At 33.9% G+C, this 15,934-nt stretch overlaps 3 protein-coding genes across 3 annotated transcripts; 2 read left to right on the top strand and 1 right to left on the bottom strand.

The window, feature by feature from the left end:
* Nucleotides 1-6,387: 6,387 nt before the first annotated feature.
* On the bottom strand, nucleotides 6,388-10,488 carry LOC107492927 (protein cornichon homolog 1). The gene is made up of 5 exons (XM_016114002.2): nucleotides 10,091-10,488; nucleotides 9,811-9,992; nucleotides 8,575-8,697; nucleotides 7,358-7,452; nucleotides 6,388-6,693 (listed from the first exon to the last, which is right to left on the bottom strand). The coding sequence occupies exons 1-4, from the start codon at nucleotides 10,166-10,168 to the stop codon at nucleotides 7,407-7,409; spliced, it is 429 nt and encodes a 142-aa protein (XP_015969488.1). The 5' UTR covers nucleotides 10,169-10,488; the 3' UTR covers nucleotides 6,388-6,693; nucleotides 7,358-7,406.
* A 628-nt stretch (nucleotides 10,489-11,116) lies between these two features.
* On the top strand, nucleotides 11,117-12,475 carry LOC107492785 (uncharacterized). Its single transcript, XM_016113841.1, has 2 exons — nucleotides 11,117-11,705; nucleotides 11,994-12,475. The coding sequence occupies exons 1-2, from the start codon at nucleotides 11,117-11,119 to the stop codon at nucleotides 12,473-12,475; spliced, it is 1,071 nt and encodes a 356-aa protein (XP_015969327.1).
* Nucleotides 12,476-13,486: 1,011 nt separating this feature from the next.
* LOC107492786 (uncharacterized) lies at nucleotides 13,487-13,909 on the top strand. Its single transcript, XM_016113842.1, has one exon. The coding sequence runs from the start codon at nucleotides 13,487-13,489 to the stop codon at nucleotides 13,907-13,909; it is 423 nt and encodes a 140-aa protein (XP_015969328.1).
* The last annotated feature ends 2,025 nt before the right edge of the window (nucleotides 13,910-15,934 follow it).

Below are 15,934 nucleotides of genomic sequence, written 5' to 3'. Positions count from 1 at the left end.
AAATGAGATTGGACTTTGTCTATAATAATAGAACCTACATTAATAAACAAATTACTATTGATGGCCTCACCATTTGAATTGTTGCAGCAAGAAACAGAATGCAAAAATAGATAAATTAGATTTAATTAGTATTAATAATTTTTTTACTACTTTTGTATTCTTTAAATTAGATAAATTGGATTTAATTAGTATTAATAATTTTTTTGGGTGTTCAGCCATAACATTAATTAAATTTCGGACTTAAACTTAATGTCATACTTTCTATGTCAATATAAAACTTTTTCTTTGTTTAAAAATTATTATTTGTATTGATTTTGTTAAATAAATTTTATTATATAATATTTTTGCTATTCTTATTTTATATTGTAATTATGAATATTTTACAAAATATTATTACCTTAAAAAAAGTTTTGAACAAAAATTTTTAATTATATATATAATAAAATTAGATTGATTTATTAAAGATGTTTTTTTTATAATTTCAAATAATATAAATTTAATTTATCCTGAGTGACAAAAAATAAAATGAGAAGCATTTTACATTATTTTTTTTAAATAATGGTACAAATATATTATGCCTTTAAAATATTTTGTTAAGTAAATTTAATGTGATAGTAAGAAAAATATTTAAAAGATGATAAAAATAGTCATAAAATAATATTTATTCCCTCTTTTACATGACTTATTACAATTTTCCTTAATTAAGTACTAATATATATTTCTATATTAAAAAAACTATTACTATTGCTTTTTAATTTTTTTTCCACTATTACATCAAATTTATGCACGAAGAAAAAAGAATAATTTTATTAAAAAAATTTATCAAATAAAGTTTTAAAGTCATAGTATTCTTTGTTATACAAGATAAATTAAATTTATATTATTCAAATTGATAAAACAAAATTTCTAACAAATTAATATAGTTTTATTAATTTTATTAATTAACAATCATTTTTAAACCTAAAATTTGTTATCAGGATAACAAAACATTGAACTAACGTAAAAGGTTAGTGCCTAAGTCCAATCCAAAAATTTCAGTAACTGGCCTAATGCAAAAATTTTCATTAAATATTAATTAGATTAACTAATTTAAATGAGACACAAGCTTTTTTTTTAATTTACAATGAGACACAAACTCTAAAATTTTTGTTGATGTCAGTATTTTTTCTGCAACAATTCAAATGGTGGGTTCATCAGTAATAATTTGTCCATCAATATCGGTCTTATTATAGTCAAAGTCTAATCTTATTTTAACACCTTAAATCTATATATGTAAAAATTTTTTGTCATCTACACAGTAGCATTGGTCTTATTTTTAATACTTTAAACATATATGTCAAATAAGGGCTAATTTTTTTTATATAAAAAAAATATTACTGTTTTTTTTTGTGTAAATATGATTAAGACTAAGTCTTGTATAAACGGACATATTTCTCTTGAGGAGTTCTTAGATCAACTACATCTTTTGATATAATTTAAGAGTTGAACCGTAAAATTATGTAATGTTGATTTTTAAAGTTTGAAATTTCATGACTTGAGTTCTTTATGTTATAACTTTTTACTAACCAATTATATGTGATTAGGAAGTTAATGTTTTCATAAGCCATCAACATATTGGTGAATAAAGGAACAAGTCAAAGAAACTAGTTGTGTGTCTTGGTGCCTAAAATATGAAATACAATAATTTATAATGTTTAGACTTTGGTGGATAACAAATCAAATAAGAAAAAGGAGCTGGTTTTAATTTGGTTACGTGCCTTCAATATATATATATATATATTAGTTTATCCAAACGGTATTCCCCAACTCGATAAGTTAAGGACTAAGATCTGAGCTTCATTTAAAGAATTGCTGCATGCACAAAGCGGGATTCAAACTTCCAACACTTGTTTAAGCGGACGAGTGAACACTCGACTAACCCAAGTTGGTTTGTGTCTTCACTATATGCCATATAGTAAATTAATAATGGTGAGTTAGTGACTCGTAAATCCCAATTGGGCTTTTTTCTGGATAATTCTACGGAAGAAGAAGCCCATGTTAATTATCAATTAAGCAAAGGCCCTAATACTAGTTGTGGACCCAAGTAATGTGCCATAATTTCTATGCATTACTCATATCTCTTGTATTATTGGGTAAATTACATTCTTAAAGTTATAATTCTTCTAAGAAAAATAAAAGTATACATTAATTTTTCTAAAATTTGGACCATATAACACTTAATATTTTTTTATATTATAAAACTCAATTTTCATATTTTTTATTTTATAAATAATTCAATATAAAATAAATTTCACCTATAAAAAGAATTTAGTTTAGTAGTAACAAATTAATAAATACTATCTATAATATCATAATCTAGAGATGAGGATAATTTATCTCTGTTATCATTTGCTTTTTTACCCCTCATTTTTTGAATATTTACTATCGAATATAATATAAAATTTTTATTGGTTTATAAGCACCTGGATAAATAAATTGTTAACAGAAAAAGTAAACTATTATTTTTACTTCCAAATATTCAGAATACTGAAAAATTCACCATAAAAAAATGAAACGATGTAATAGTAATAAAAGATAAATTAAGAAGGACAATTTTAAAATATTTAGTTTTTTTTTTGTGTTTAAAAATTTTTATCCACCAAAAATTCTTTTATAAATACAACGTCAACTTTATTGTTGTAAATGAATTTATCAATATTTGAAACATTAATAGATAAAAATAATATTTTCTTTCTTCTCAATTTTTTGTTCTTTTATTTTTTATTGTGTATCCAAATAAAATTTTAGTTTTTGAATTGAGAGAGAGAAGCAAAGATTGTACTTGAAGGTGTGGTTGGAATCAAACAGTGAAATGACAAATGGGAAAGGGTAGCCCCCTCTTTTTATGGAGTTATTATCCAACTGTGTAAAGCGACTACTATTATCACTAGTCTATTCAATCCATAGCTACCCTAATTTCTATCTCTCTCTCTCTTACACATTATTGTTCACCTTCAAAGCTTCTAATTCAGAACTTGATCTTCCCCATATCTATCTATATTTTATAATTTGCAGAGATAGTCAGCTACAATAATTCAAAGTATATTATATTGATTGAAAGTTCAAATTTATTTCATAGAGGTGAAAGAATCTGGTGGAGCAACTAGCACCCAGTCCTCAATGCAACATCTTTTTAGCCTTTCCTTTTAAAGAAACAAACAACAACAAAAAATGTTTAGTTTGCTCAATGGAGTCACTAAAATAAAAATAATTTGTCACTTCATATATATTCCGTACAACACTGCTTGTTAAATCATACGTGACGTCATCAACCCGACAATCTTGTTTAGCTGTTACCAGTTTGTGTCTCATAATAATTTAACGAAATGTCTATCCATGCTTATATTTCAACATTTATTATTGTTATCTTCTTTTTTTTTTTTTTGAAGTTATATGTCAAATATAATGTAAGATTCTTTCATATAGCATTGTTCATAATTTAATGCCTGACCAATTTGCTCATTCTGATGTTAATGCTCTTCCACGAGTAAGTTTGTTATGCTACTAAAGTCTGATCGAAAATAAACTAGGTAGCACACAAAATAGTTTATCAGCATATATTTGTTTCTCAACGACTTGCTTATTAACACATTATTAAGGGAATTTGAAGGGAAAAAAAATGAAAGGAGAGAAAATGGATGGAAAAGTAAATTTTTTGTTATTTAGATGAGAAAAGAAAATAAAGTGGAAAGAAAAAAATTTATATGGAACTCACTAAAATATGTTCATCTCTAGAATGAGATGAAAATGAAGAGAAATGTTGTAAAATAAATAAAATTATACATTTGTCTTTTATCATTAATAAATTATAATTTATATATAATATAAATAAGGGTATTAATGTAATTTTATACTATTATGATTTTTTTTGTTCTCACTTTTTTTTCCATTCAAACAAAAGAAAATTTTTTTCTATTTTTTCATCTATTTTCTATTTATTCAAACACCATACAAATAACTCAACTTTTTTTTCTATTTTCTTTCCTCTTGCTTTCTTTTCTTCTATCTTTTTTCCAACATCCAAACAGAGCCTAAGACTTCAATTCAATCATAGTGAAAATAAAAATCGTCTAAACATACAAATTTTGAAATTGAGCTGCAAAAATAATTATTATTTAATACGAGGATAGAAACAAAATACTCCTATTTAGAAACAAAGCTGAAAGAGAAATTGAGAAAACTAAAGACTAATTCATCGCAGATCGAAGTTCTATTTATTATTTAAGGGTCACTTACTTAAGCAGACGAGTAGCTGACCACTCGACCAACTAATCACTTGCTTAAGCAGACGAGTACTCGGCCAACCCAGATTAGTTTTTTTTTATTGGTCTTTAGTTCTTAACCAACATCTTAATGTCTAGAGAATGTCCTATTATGTGGGCCTATGGAAGTATTTAGCCCACGTGACTTGTGGCCCACAAGCCCAACCTATCAAGCTTAAGTTTGTTTTGGTACCTATCCATCTTCAAGGGCCCGCATCCAAAATCATTTGAAACTAACGCATATATAAAAAATTTAATTAGAGAATTAACTATTTTTTTTAATTGTCACAAAAGTCAATTCTTTTTAAATTATTCTTTTATTAAATTTTAAATTATAAAATTTAGAACTAAATCCTCCAATATTGAAATTTAAAAAAATCACAATAAAAAATTAACTAACGTTGACTAATTAAAAATTAATTTTCTATATTTATTCAATGTGAATATATAATATAATTTTACCATAAAAAAATTCAATACTATTTTAAATTATTTTGACTGTTAAAAAATATCTACTATATATAATATAAATTAAAAAATATTTAGTGCATAATATTTTTTGAAATAACCTTCGTTATATATATAAAATTTATTTTCTATATTTTAAAACTTAAAACTGAAACATCTTAATTAGCGTATAAAATATTTATCCTGTTGATTAATTTTACAATAATATTTTCACATTTTTAATAAATAAAATCATTTATTAATAAATATGATATTACCTACTAATAACTAGTATATATAATTGGATTAATTTCACTCCATAATAAAAAAATATATAATTATTTGCCACCGAATGAAATGTGTCAATAAAACATTTTCATATTGAATATGCATTGAAAAAAAAAATCATTTTTTATGTTATTGCTTTGATGGAGTAAAGTATGTGGTTCACATTATCACATTTTAGGAAAACGTATGAATTTCATTAACGAGGGTGACATGAAAGTTGAAACATAAGTGAAGATATGCATAATAAAAGACCTTGGTATGTAAAAGAAGTGAAATGAAGAAGGACTAGCCAATACAAAGAGCTACATTTGTTGGAGCTTCCTTTGGTTAAGTAAGACAAACATGAAACACCAAACACCACCGATGTGAGTGGTGTGACGTGATTTTCTATTTTGGGTAAAGGAGTTATCAAACTTAGCTGCTTCTTATTTGTCTGCATTCTGGAGTAACAGAATTTCCTTCTAAGAATCTTCAATCTTTTCTGGGTTTACTTCAAACCCAAATGGTATCTTCAATCATGAGTTCAAGTAAATTTAACTTAGACTCATGAACAATAATATATGAGTACTAGTAGTACCTTGTAGTAGAGAGTGAATAATCAGTCACCTATATAAAATATATATTGAAATGCAAAATACACATTTAAAATAAATTAAAAAACACATGAATTTATACACAAATATATAATAACTGATTTAGTAGTTAATTTTAGTAACGCAGTAACATTTTTACAAGACCATACACAATATGAGAATTGGGAGGACCCACAAAGAAAAAGCATTGAGACATGAAAAGGACTAAGCATTGTGCTTAACTTGAATGGGCAATTGTGTAGGGTAGAACACATGAAGAGGTAAAAACCTTCCCATCATAAATAACTTGTTCACAAGGCATTGGAGGAAGGGGGGAAATGGGCACTGATGATTGATGAATGCTTTGAAAATGGACCCAATCATAAATTTTTGTGTCTTTTAGTTGTGAGGGTAAGTTGACAAGATAAACGAAAAAGTAATAAAAAGAAAGACACACTGTTTTGAAGCTGCCTACAGTATGTCGGGTTTGGCAAGAGATGCTTATTGCACTTTAGTCATTTTCATGGATCACACCCTATCCACAATCTCTTTTTACCTTTTTGGGCCCCAGATATATCTTTCAATCAATGCTTTTTTTACTTTTCCCCATTTCAACGAATATTCCTCACAATTTAAGATCTTGAAAATTCACTCTTATAGTGCAATACAGCAATACTTAAGGTAAATATTATTAGGCCTTTCTACCCACAACCCTTTTCTATATTAAAATTATGGCATTCAACAACCTTGTATTTTATGACTGACACTAATCTCTATCATAAACATAAATAACTTTCTCTCTAAATTGTTTAAATTATCAACGAAAAGACTTGCTGTTAGTTGATCATGGACTTGCATCCTGGTTTTTACAACAAAAAGGACTAACAAGAAATCAAAGTATGTTGGCCTCCAATTTCCATAGAAGGAGGAGTACAAGGCCCATTAGTCTCATCCGAAACTGAGTACAGAGTCCATATAGATCTTGGACTCCACTGTAACAAATCTATCTCAGGCCCAAAATTACTTGAATTAGATTTAGCCCATGTTGACCCAAAAGTTGTATCCAGAACAAAACATGATCAGCTCTGACCAAAAACAAAGAAAAGAACATGATCAGTTGATCACCAACCAAACAAGGTTGTGGTTGTTTTAGATAATAGATTTGGAAAAAGAAGAAAAAGGCTTAGTGTCTCCCATAACATTGGTAGGGAGTTCTGTGAGAAAAGGGATTTTTCATAGACTTCAAAATCCTCTTGACTTTCAGAATTTCTCCAAAAAGGAAGATTTCACAAACTCTCATCAATTTAGTTTATCCATTTGATCCTTAAATTGATGGTTATTTTATAGTAATACTATGAAGGACCATATTGAGTATTTACTTTAAATCTACACAAGGTTAAGGTGTTTTATAACAAGTTATAACATCTACAAGATATAATCCATAAAAAGTACTATTCAGATCACCAATGCAAGCCTACTTTGAACAGCCAAACAATACCTACCACTCAAATAACTTCTATTATTGCTAACCATATTAATTCATCTAATAAGCTATTTCACGGGAAAACACCTTTAAAGCTGTCAAAACAACTACCTCAGTTGGCTCAAATTAGTGACAGATTTCTATTTCTATGATCTTTGATTATGATTTCTAAATCCAATTACAACTTATCCAATTACAGTTTCCCATAAAAAAGAGACTTCCTTCCCAGAAGAGGGGGAAAAACAAAAAATCTCAGAGCAACTTACACATTGGTGGTCATACAGCACAAGTGTGGGTTTGCATAGGTTTTGTGTGTCATTCATCTTCAAGGTCAAAATAGTAGACAAGTAGTAGTACAAGCCTGCAAAAGGAAAGTTCAAAGAGAAGTTGGCCTTTAGGTTCATTGAGATTTTGATATATAACTAGCCATGGCAGCAAATGCAGCATACATGAATAATCATACAATATTGCACATGCCAAAAGCCAGGTCCATCTAATTTTCCTATTGAAAGGAGATTTTTAAGCAGCACCACAAGACAAAATGGATGCTTTCTATTGCATTTGAAAAAGCAAGGTGGCAAGTGAATGCTTGCTTTCTATTGCATTTCAAAATTTCGTAGTCTAGAGTGCCTCATCGAAAGACAAATTAGAGCAACCTTCACCAACCCCTTCCTAAAAGAGAAGGTTTGGTCATGAAAGAATTTAGTATGACAACAAACATCCAAGTTCAAATCAGCTAGGGATATATGAAGCTAATACAAGAACTTAGCCATAACTCCTATTTTTTTAAATAAATAAATAAATAACTAAAATCTAGAATACAGGAGTAGGATACACTAAGAAGCAAAGGTATGGAAATCCTTGTTCAGAGAGGAGGTTGGCAGGAAGAAAATAATTTGTGAGTTCAAATGACACAGGCAAATATATCTTGCCCTATTTGCTGGGTAATGTGTCTACTTAGAGAATTTAATTGGCTAAGGAGACACAACTTGGCGGGTTTGCAGAACATTTCTAATACATAATTTGGTATATGAATAATGGCACTTGAACAGAAAATTTTTAAGTTAAACCTAACTACAGTTAATCAACAAAAGGTGTTGACTGTGACCTCTGTAATCCTGATGAAGCATATGCAAGTGTAAAGATAGCGAATAGGGTGGTTAAAGGTGAGTGATGTCAAAGTCTTCATGAAATAACACATAACAAAGTGAACTACCCAACACAAAAGCATTAGTAGGTTCCATTTCAACTGTGTGATGCCAGGCTATCTTTTACTTGACCAATTGTTAGAGTTCCTATGTGGATTGCTAGTTATGTCAAATTCCTCAATTTTAGAACTATTATACTAAGGTTCTTCCTGAAGCATAAATCCTAAAAGAAGACCTAATTTTTTTTTTTAAAAAAACAGACATAAGTTTAAGCGGTATGACTGTAAGAGTCAAAAAACAATAATGGGTATATGGAGTTTAAGGGCATGACAAACCTGAAGATAGTTATAATCAGGACTGATAAGTAGAAAGCAAGTTTGACAATCCGAAATTTCTTCTCAGCTTTAAGCACCCTAAAAACTTCAGTAACATCAAGAAGATGCTGCCGTTTCATAAATCTGAGTCATAGAAACAGAGTAACCATGAACTAGTTAGAGAAAACACAAGTTCATAAGCCAAAGCCTTTATGGAAGTACCAGGTCAATGCACAGGTAGTTCATTAAATCAATTTCGTTTCTGTTAATGGTAATTTGTGATATCTACATGGCCATGAAATACAATCACATTGATTATAGACAGATAATAGAAGTAAAAAAAACATTTGAAACATAAAACTTGCTTTGACAAATATGCTATAAGTTCATCTTATTCACAAAACCAATAAGCAATTTATAGCAATTAAAAAACTTCAGAACAGTGATGCCAAGTAATTGGATGATAAATCTCAATATAGCTTCCACCTAAGTTGTTTGGAAAAGCAATACATCAGCTTAAATGACTCTCATAAAACACCTTGTCTGACAATAAGTTTCAATAAAGTTATACAAATCCAATAGCAACAAAGAGGGGACAAAATAGTAGGTTAAGGTGGATTTCCATACAGAGGGAAACCACTACTCCACATACTCACACCATTCTCAACCTCCGAAAATTGATAATCAACACCAAAAATATCTGCTCACTGATGTAAGTCCCAAAAATCTTAGCCCAAGCAAGATCACTGTGTGTGTTTGGTACCATTTTTGTAAATGTTTTTTCTAGGCGATATTAATGGCAGAACTGATATAATTAGAATTTTATGTTAATGTAAAGTGATTTACATTAGGTAGTTCCTATAGAAGAAATTCTGATAGAAAGTGAAAAAGTTTTCACTTCTCCCAAATCAAGTGGAGAACCATTCCAAACTAAAGGCAATAATTATAACAGTAAAGATATTTTTTCTCCTCTGAAATCAATTTCTACCTACCCTAAATGTGCTCCAAAACACACTTGCCCTTTGGTCACTACAAGCCTAACCCACCCTCTACCCCAAACTGGGTTCAAATGTCAGATCTTATGCCTCCATTCAATCCATACACACATAAAGAGGGAAAACTTGACTTCCCTGATTAGCACATTGTAAGGCAAAATCTACATTAGGAAACAAAATAATCAACAACATATAAGGCAGTTAATATAACTAAAGCAGCACACTAATCAGTTTGGGGTCGTAAAGACATGTATGTACTCACAGATTGGCATGATAGCAAGCAAGAGGAAGTGTGAGCAAGAACATGATCCAATGACCTGTGAGGAGGCAAAGAGCACAGAGTAATCCCTGCCCAATAAACTCGGGAACCACGAAGTAATTGACTCGAGACGAGGCATCAAAAGGGTTCATATAGTCATCTTCCAAGTCCGATAATATCAAAACCTTGGACACCCCACCATAAAAAGAACAATTTTTCAGATTCATGGAAGCTAAGAAAGTAGAGAATTGGGAAAGAAAATAGAAATAAAGAAGAACCCCACCTGGTAAAAAGAAGAGGCAAAAAAGGCAATGTTGAGAGGGAAACAAAGAAGCAGCCAGAAGAGCAATTCCCAACCCATTAAAACGGAGGAATCAGAGATGTGTGTGTTTTCCACAAGTTGGCAAGTTTTTGAGAGTTTAGAATCAGTGATATGCTTGGACTTTGGACATGGGAGAGTTGGTGAAGACTCTGTTCATTGCAATTACTTTTTTGGGTATGATGATGGTTGATCAAGGTGCTGGACAAACCACCATTGACAATAAAAACAGCTCAACTTTTTATATTAATTAATTACAAAATTATTTTACACAGTCAATTATTTATAGCATAGATAATATATAATATATTTTTGGGTTTGGCAACTTTTTAAATTTTTATAAAATAAATACATTAGAAATTCAAGTTTGTTAGCCAACTCTGCATTTTTATTGGTTCAGTACACATAGTATAATAAGTAAAAATAATATATTTTATGTTAAAAAAATAGGCTGAATTTTTTAGATATGATTTGGGGGTGTGAGTTATGCTGGGATATGATGATTAAGGGTGATTTACACTGTTATGACGGCGTTGATTTTTTGGAATTTTGGGGGAAAAAATCGAAGGCACCGATTTGAAGCTGGGAGGAATCGGTCCCACCGATTTGTGTGAGGGAGAGGTTCATGGGTGTGAAATCGGTGCCACCGATTTGTGGAAGGGAGAGGCTAAGGGGATTTAAATCGGTGCCACCGATTTGCGGGTGCTGGAAGACATTTGCTAAGAGTGCAGTAATCGGTCCCACCGATTACTGGAGGCAGAGAATTTTATTTTAATCGGGGTGCACCAATCGGGCCCACCGATTTGGGGGTGCAGCGGTCGGTCCCTCCGATTTGCCCTTAGTCCATACAAAAAGCGGATGCTGATATTACAGAAGCTCCATTTCTTCCTCGTCAGCTAATGTTCATCCTCTTCTCCTCTCTTCTCTTCTCTGATTCTTCTCCTTCATTTTTGTAAAAAAATTCCTGTGAGGTTGAGAATAGTTAGTGTTATGGATGATAGAGTTGTATTGAAGATTTGTTATTACGGACAGATCTTATTACAAACATATGAGGGAGTTCAATTTGTGTGTGAAAATCCGTTAGATGTTGTTATTCCGTTCACATTGTCATTTGAAGAGTTAAAAGGTGTGATTTGTGAGAAGATAGATTCTCAAAGATGTAGGAGAATATCGTGTATTCTGTACAGGTATCCTTTACCTGTGTTTGGTGGGTTTGTTCAATTTCAGACCAAGTATGTGATGGACGAAGCGAGTATGCAGGAAATGTTTTCAATGTACATGGAAAATCGCCACCGAATGTCGTGCATCGAGTTATATATTGAGTTTGAGCAATCTGAAGCGGACCGTAACATTGAGTTGGAAGATTATAATAGTGAAAGCGAAGATGAATTTGAAAGTAACTATGAGATCGTCGCTCCAGGTGAGGACGAAGAAGAAGCTGGCGGCGCCATGAACGCAGATGTGGCGGAAGTTGCAAATGCACTAGCAAGTCCGCATCCGTTTCAGGAGCCTTCTTTCATGCGGTCGTTGGATTTGGAGGCTATGCACGCACCGAAGTTTCCGCAATATATGAATCCAGGTGCGTAAACCTAGGTAGCTATGTGAATCTCTGAAGTAGCAGATCGATAAGTCAGATGAGTAATGTATGTGATATGTGACCAGGCATTTGTGACCATAGCGTTTGATTTTTTTATTAATTAATAGTTCTTTGTTGTGAATAATATTTAATTGTTGTTTACGTAGATGGAATAGAGAAAAATAAGACTATAACGATCTTACCTAGTAAAGTATGTTTATTAATTGAGTTGTAATGAAGGACTTCTTACTGAGTACATAATGAAGCATTTGTTACTTTTGATGTATGTAGCCCCTCCTGTTGTGGCGGATGGTGAGTTCACAGTGGGGATGGAATTCAGTTCAAGGGAGGCAGTAATCAAGGCAATGAAAGATTATACCATCCGGAGAGGTGTGGACTATCGGGTATATGAGTCGGAACCGACGACATTCTATGCAAAATGTACAGAATATGGGAATGGTTGTGACTGGTTGATTAGGGTAACCAAAATGCAGAAGAAGTACTATTGGGAGATAAGGAGGTACAATGGAAGTCATACTTGTACCAGGTCTACTATTTCTCAAGACCATTCGAAGCTGGATTCCAAGACAGTTGCAGAAGCAATAAAGCCGTTGGTAGAGGTTGACCCGTCTATAAAGGTAAAATCTGTAATTGCTGATATCCAATCAAAGTTTAACTACACCATCAGTTATCGCAAGGCTTGGTTAGCAAAGCAGCAGGCGGTGGAATCAAGCGGTCGAATCAATTTTCGGAGGTTGGGAAGCATCGTATGAAGCTTTGTCGATATGGTTTGAGGCCATGTGCCACAAAGAGCCATCAGCAGTGGTTCACTTTGAAACAATGCCAGCTTACCAGGGGGATGATTTGGTTCCCGATATACATGTTCTACATAGAGTCTTCTGGAGTTATTACCCCTGTATAAGGGCCTTCAGACACTGCAAGCCAGTTGTGCAGGTGGACGGGACTCATTTGTATGGAAAATACAAGGGTTGTTTATTGGTTGCAGTCTCACAAGATGGTAATAACAACATCGTGCCTATTGCATTTGCCATAGTGGAGGGAGAGACTTCTGATGCATGGCACTTTTTTCTGAGCAACCTACGTCAACATGTGGTGACACGTGATGGTGTCGGACTAATATCCGATCGACACGATTCGATTAGGTCAGCTATTGAACGAAGTAATGGGGCGTGGTCTCCTCCAAGAGCTTTCCATATGTTTTGTATCCGGCATATTGAGTCCAACTTCTTGAGGAAGTTCAAAGCACCTTACCTGCAGAAGCTTATCGTCAACATTGGTAAGTTTGAATAGACTGAACTGTGAATTTATTGTATGTACAATCAAATAGAATGGTGTTCATAGTTGACTGAATGTTTTTCATAGGATACTCGAGGACGACCAGGGAGTTCCAGATGCGCTATGAATGATTAAAGGAACGGGGTGAGGCTTACACCAACTGGCTTGATCGGATCCCTCATGAGCAGTATGCTTTGGCATTTGATGGTGGTTACCGATGGGGTCATATAACCACCAATCTTGTGGAATGTATCAACTCCGTCTTAAAGGGTGCACGTAATCTCCCAGCCACTGCACTTGTTAAGGCTACATTTTACAGACTGAATGAGTTGTTCACTAGGAAAAGAGCTGAAGCTGAAGCCCAAATCAGTGCTGGACTTGTGTTCTCTGAGATGGTGACAATCAAGCTGCATGCAAATCAACGAGCATCAGGTAACATACATGTTAGCTGCTTTGATAGAGAAAATTAAGTCTTCGAAGTATGCGAGATGCCTAGTGGGGTTAAGTATGCAGTTGACCTACGCCACCATCGGTGTGACTGTGGTGAGTTCCAGGTTGACCGAATTCCGTGTCGACACGTGTTTGCGTGTTGTGCAAATCAGAGGTTGGATTGGCAAGTGTACGTTAATGACGTTTACAAGATGGACCAAGTTCGAAGAGTATACAGGGCTAGGTTTCGACCACTGGGAAATCCGGCAACGTGGTCTGCTTATCATGGACCTAGATTTGTTGGAAACCCGTTCCTCAGACGGGTAGCCAAGGGCCGGCCGAAGATGACCCGCTTCTTGAATGAGATGGACACTCGTATGTTGCGTCGCCCAAGGCGATGCAAGCAATGCGGTGCCGAGGGCCATAGTCGCAGTAGATGTCGTCAAAGTGGTGGACCGAGTGCAGGTCCAGCCGAAGAGTAGTAGTTACCTTCTTTTACATTTCATTTGGATTTACATTTATGTACGACATTGACATTTGATTTGAGGTACCAGTGCTTATATTCATTTCAAACCTGATTAATAACAACCTATATAACATACTCAATAAGTAAATACTAATAACCAAATTAACATAGTCAACAATGACAACCTAGTTAACATACTCAATAAGTAAATACTAATGACAACCTAGTTAACATTCTCAATAATTAAATAGTTACATCTTCACTTCCTTGGTGCCCACTTCATATCTTTGTATAACTTTCTGCACTTCTTTGCAATCCTGTTAAAGGCGGATGGTGTATACCGATTTGCACTCCGACGTGGCGGATCAGCTCTAAGGTTGTAACCTTTACCTTTTTCACTTGTGGTCGTACCTATGAAAACACAACAAATACAAATACAAGTTCATTGTGGAGTACAAATACAGATATAAATACAAGTTCACCATGAAGCTATTAATAGAAATTCAAGCACTAAATCATAACTAGCATTATATTTTACCTGCACTAGGCGTTGTATCCTCGTCAGCAGCATCGTCATCCTCATCATCACCCTCATCCTCAGACTCATCCTCATCATCATCCTCATCCTCATCCTCATCCTCATCCTCTGGGTGGTCTACTAGGTAGTTATCAGTCTCATCATGAGCTGCTCTATTACTCTCATGAATCAGAGTCATCGGAATACGTCTAGGGTTTCCACTTTGTATGATCCCTCCCGCCGCTTCATTACTTCTGCTCGAGTCAACAGACATTCTGGCACCAGAATTATCAAATGAAGTGCGAATCCGATATCTCATATCCAATGACCTCCTAGCTGGAGTAATACCACCCAACTGTGCTTGAGGGTCGGTGGAAATGTCAATATAATTACCTGAATGTGACTGGTGCGACCTCGATGCCATGAAACCAAGCAGCTGACTGAATGAAGGTTGCTCTCCATACTCAAAATGTGGACCACCCCAAAACTGTTGTTGTGACGGGACTGACGCTGAGTAATAATCAGACGGATGCGTGTCCGGAACATATGGTGCAAAATACTCAACCCCCTGTTGTGGCGGTTCCGGTGGTGGTGGTGGTGGAGGTACGGCTACCGGTTTCGGTTCCGGTTCTGGTGCCGGTGGTGGTGGTGGTGGAGGACCTTCTGGATTCTCTTCAAAAACAAGGTTCGACAATTGCAAGTGGTCACCATATGCTTCTCGGTACCAATGCATGTAAATTTCCAACGGATAATGTAAATGCTCCAAGTCTTCGGCTAGAGTGTGACTATATCGATTGGTCCACTGCATCACCCAATGCGAGTGGGTATTGGCCCAATCTTGATTCTTATGCCCAGTTAGAACTTCGCCGTGTGATGCATCTAGATCCCGCTCTTCACTAGGAACACCCTGTGTCAATCCAAATTGCCTCCTGACTCTATCAGTTGCATGCCACTCGATGCATTCAAAAGATATAAGTGGCACTGTGGCACTCCACATAACCGAATTATGACGGATGGCTAAAGGAATTACGTCTGGGTCGATGTATCCAATGCCATAAGCCTGCCAAACAAACTGGACACATCGAACCAGTCAGATGATTACACAACAATTAATTCACTTAAGAAGCTACATAAGGTACTTGTATTTTACACAATACATGTCCTTCTTGTAGATCATCCAACAACCTCCTGTAGTGCGCAAGCGTTTTATAACGGTAGGCATAGTTTTGACGGTCCCAGTTATGCCACCTGCAGACGGACAATCCATTTGTTAACTTATCTTACCATAAACAGAATACAATTTCTATCAATTCTTTCAATGCATACTTTAATCAAAATTACCTGTTTGCAATTGGAAACACTCGAGGATTGCCAGGAATCGGCACTAGAAATGGTAGCCGGATCCAAACCTAACTAACCAACAGTGTCAGTGGACCGTCCATCTCCTTGCAGTCGACACGAGTTGCCCTGCACAATGATCTATACAAGTGTGCCAGGCATGCCAAACCCCAACTAAACTGTATG

Source organism: Arachis duranensis, chromosome 6 (genome assembly GCF_000817695.3).
Source record: "Arachis duranensis cultivar V14167 chromosome 6, aradu.V14167.gnm2.J7QH, whole genome shotgun sequence".
In the NCBI taxonomy this organism is placed as follows: domain Eukaryota; kingdom Viridiplantae; phylum Streptophyta; class Magnoliopsida; order Fabales; family Fabaceae; genus Arachis; species Arachis duranensis.
This window is presented reverse-complemented; position numbering and strand designations above follow the sequence as displayed.

Bases quoted from the DNA above. Each gene is read 5' to 3' on its own strand.
- LOC107492786 (XM_016113842.1), top strand. From the start codon at position 13,487: ATGCCTAGTGGGGTTAAGTATGCAGTTGACCTACGCCACCATCGGTGT.
- LOC107492927 (XM_016114002.2), bottom strand. From the start codon at position 10,168: ATGGGTTGGGAATTGCTCTTCTGGCTGCTTCTTTGTTTCCCTCTCAAC. The intron at 8,698-9,810 runs GTGAGTACATAC...TCTATGACTCAG, and splicing joins GCTTGCTATCATGCCAATCT to ATTTATGAAACGGCAGCATC. The intron at 7,453-8,574 runs GTTTGTCATGCC...TTCCTTTTGCAG, and splicing joins CTGATTATAACTATCTTCAG to GCTTGTACTACTACTTGTCT.
- LOC107492785 (XM_016113841.1), top strand. From the start codon at position 11,117: ATGGATGATAGAGTTGTATTGAAGATTTGTTATTACGGACAGATCTTA. The intron at 11,706-11,993 runs GTGCGTAAACCT...TGATGTATGTAG, and splicing joins TCCGCAATATATGAATCCAG to CCCCTCCTGTTGTGGCGGAT.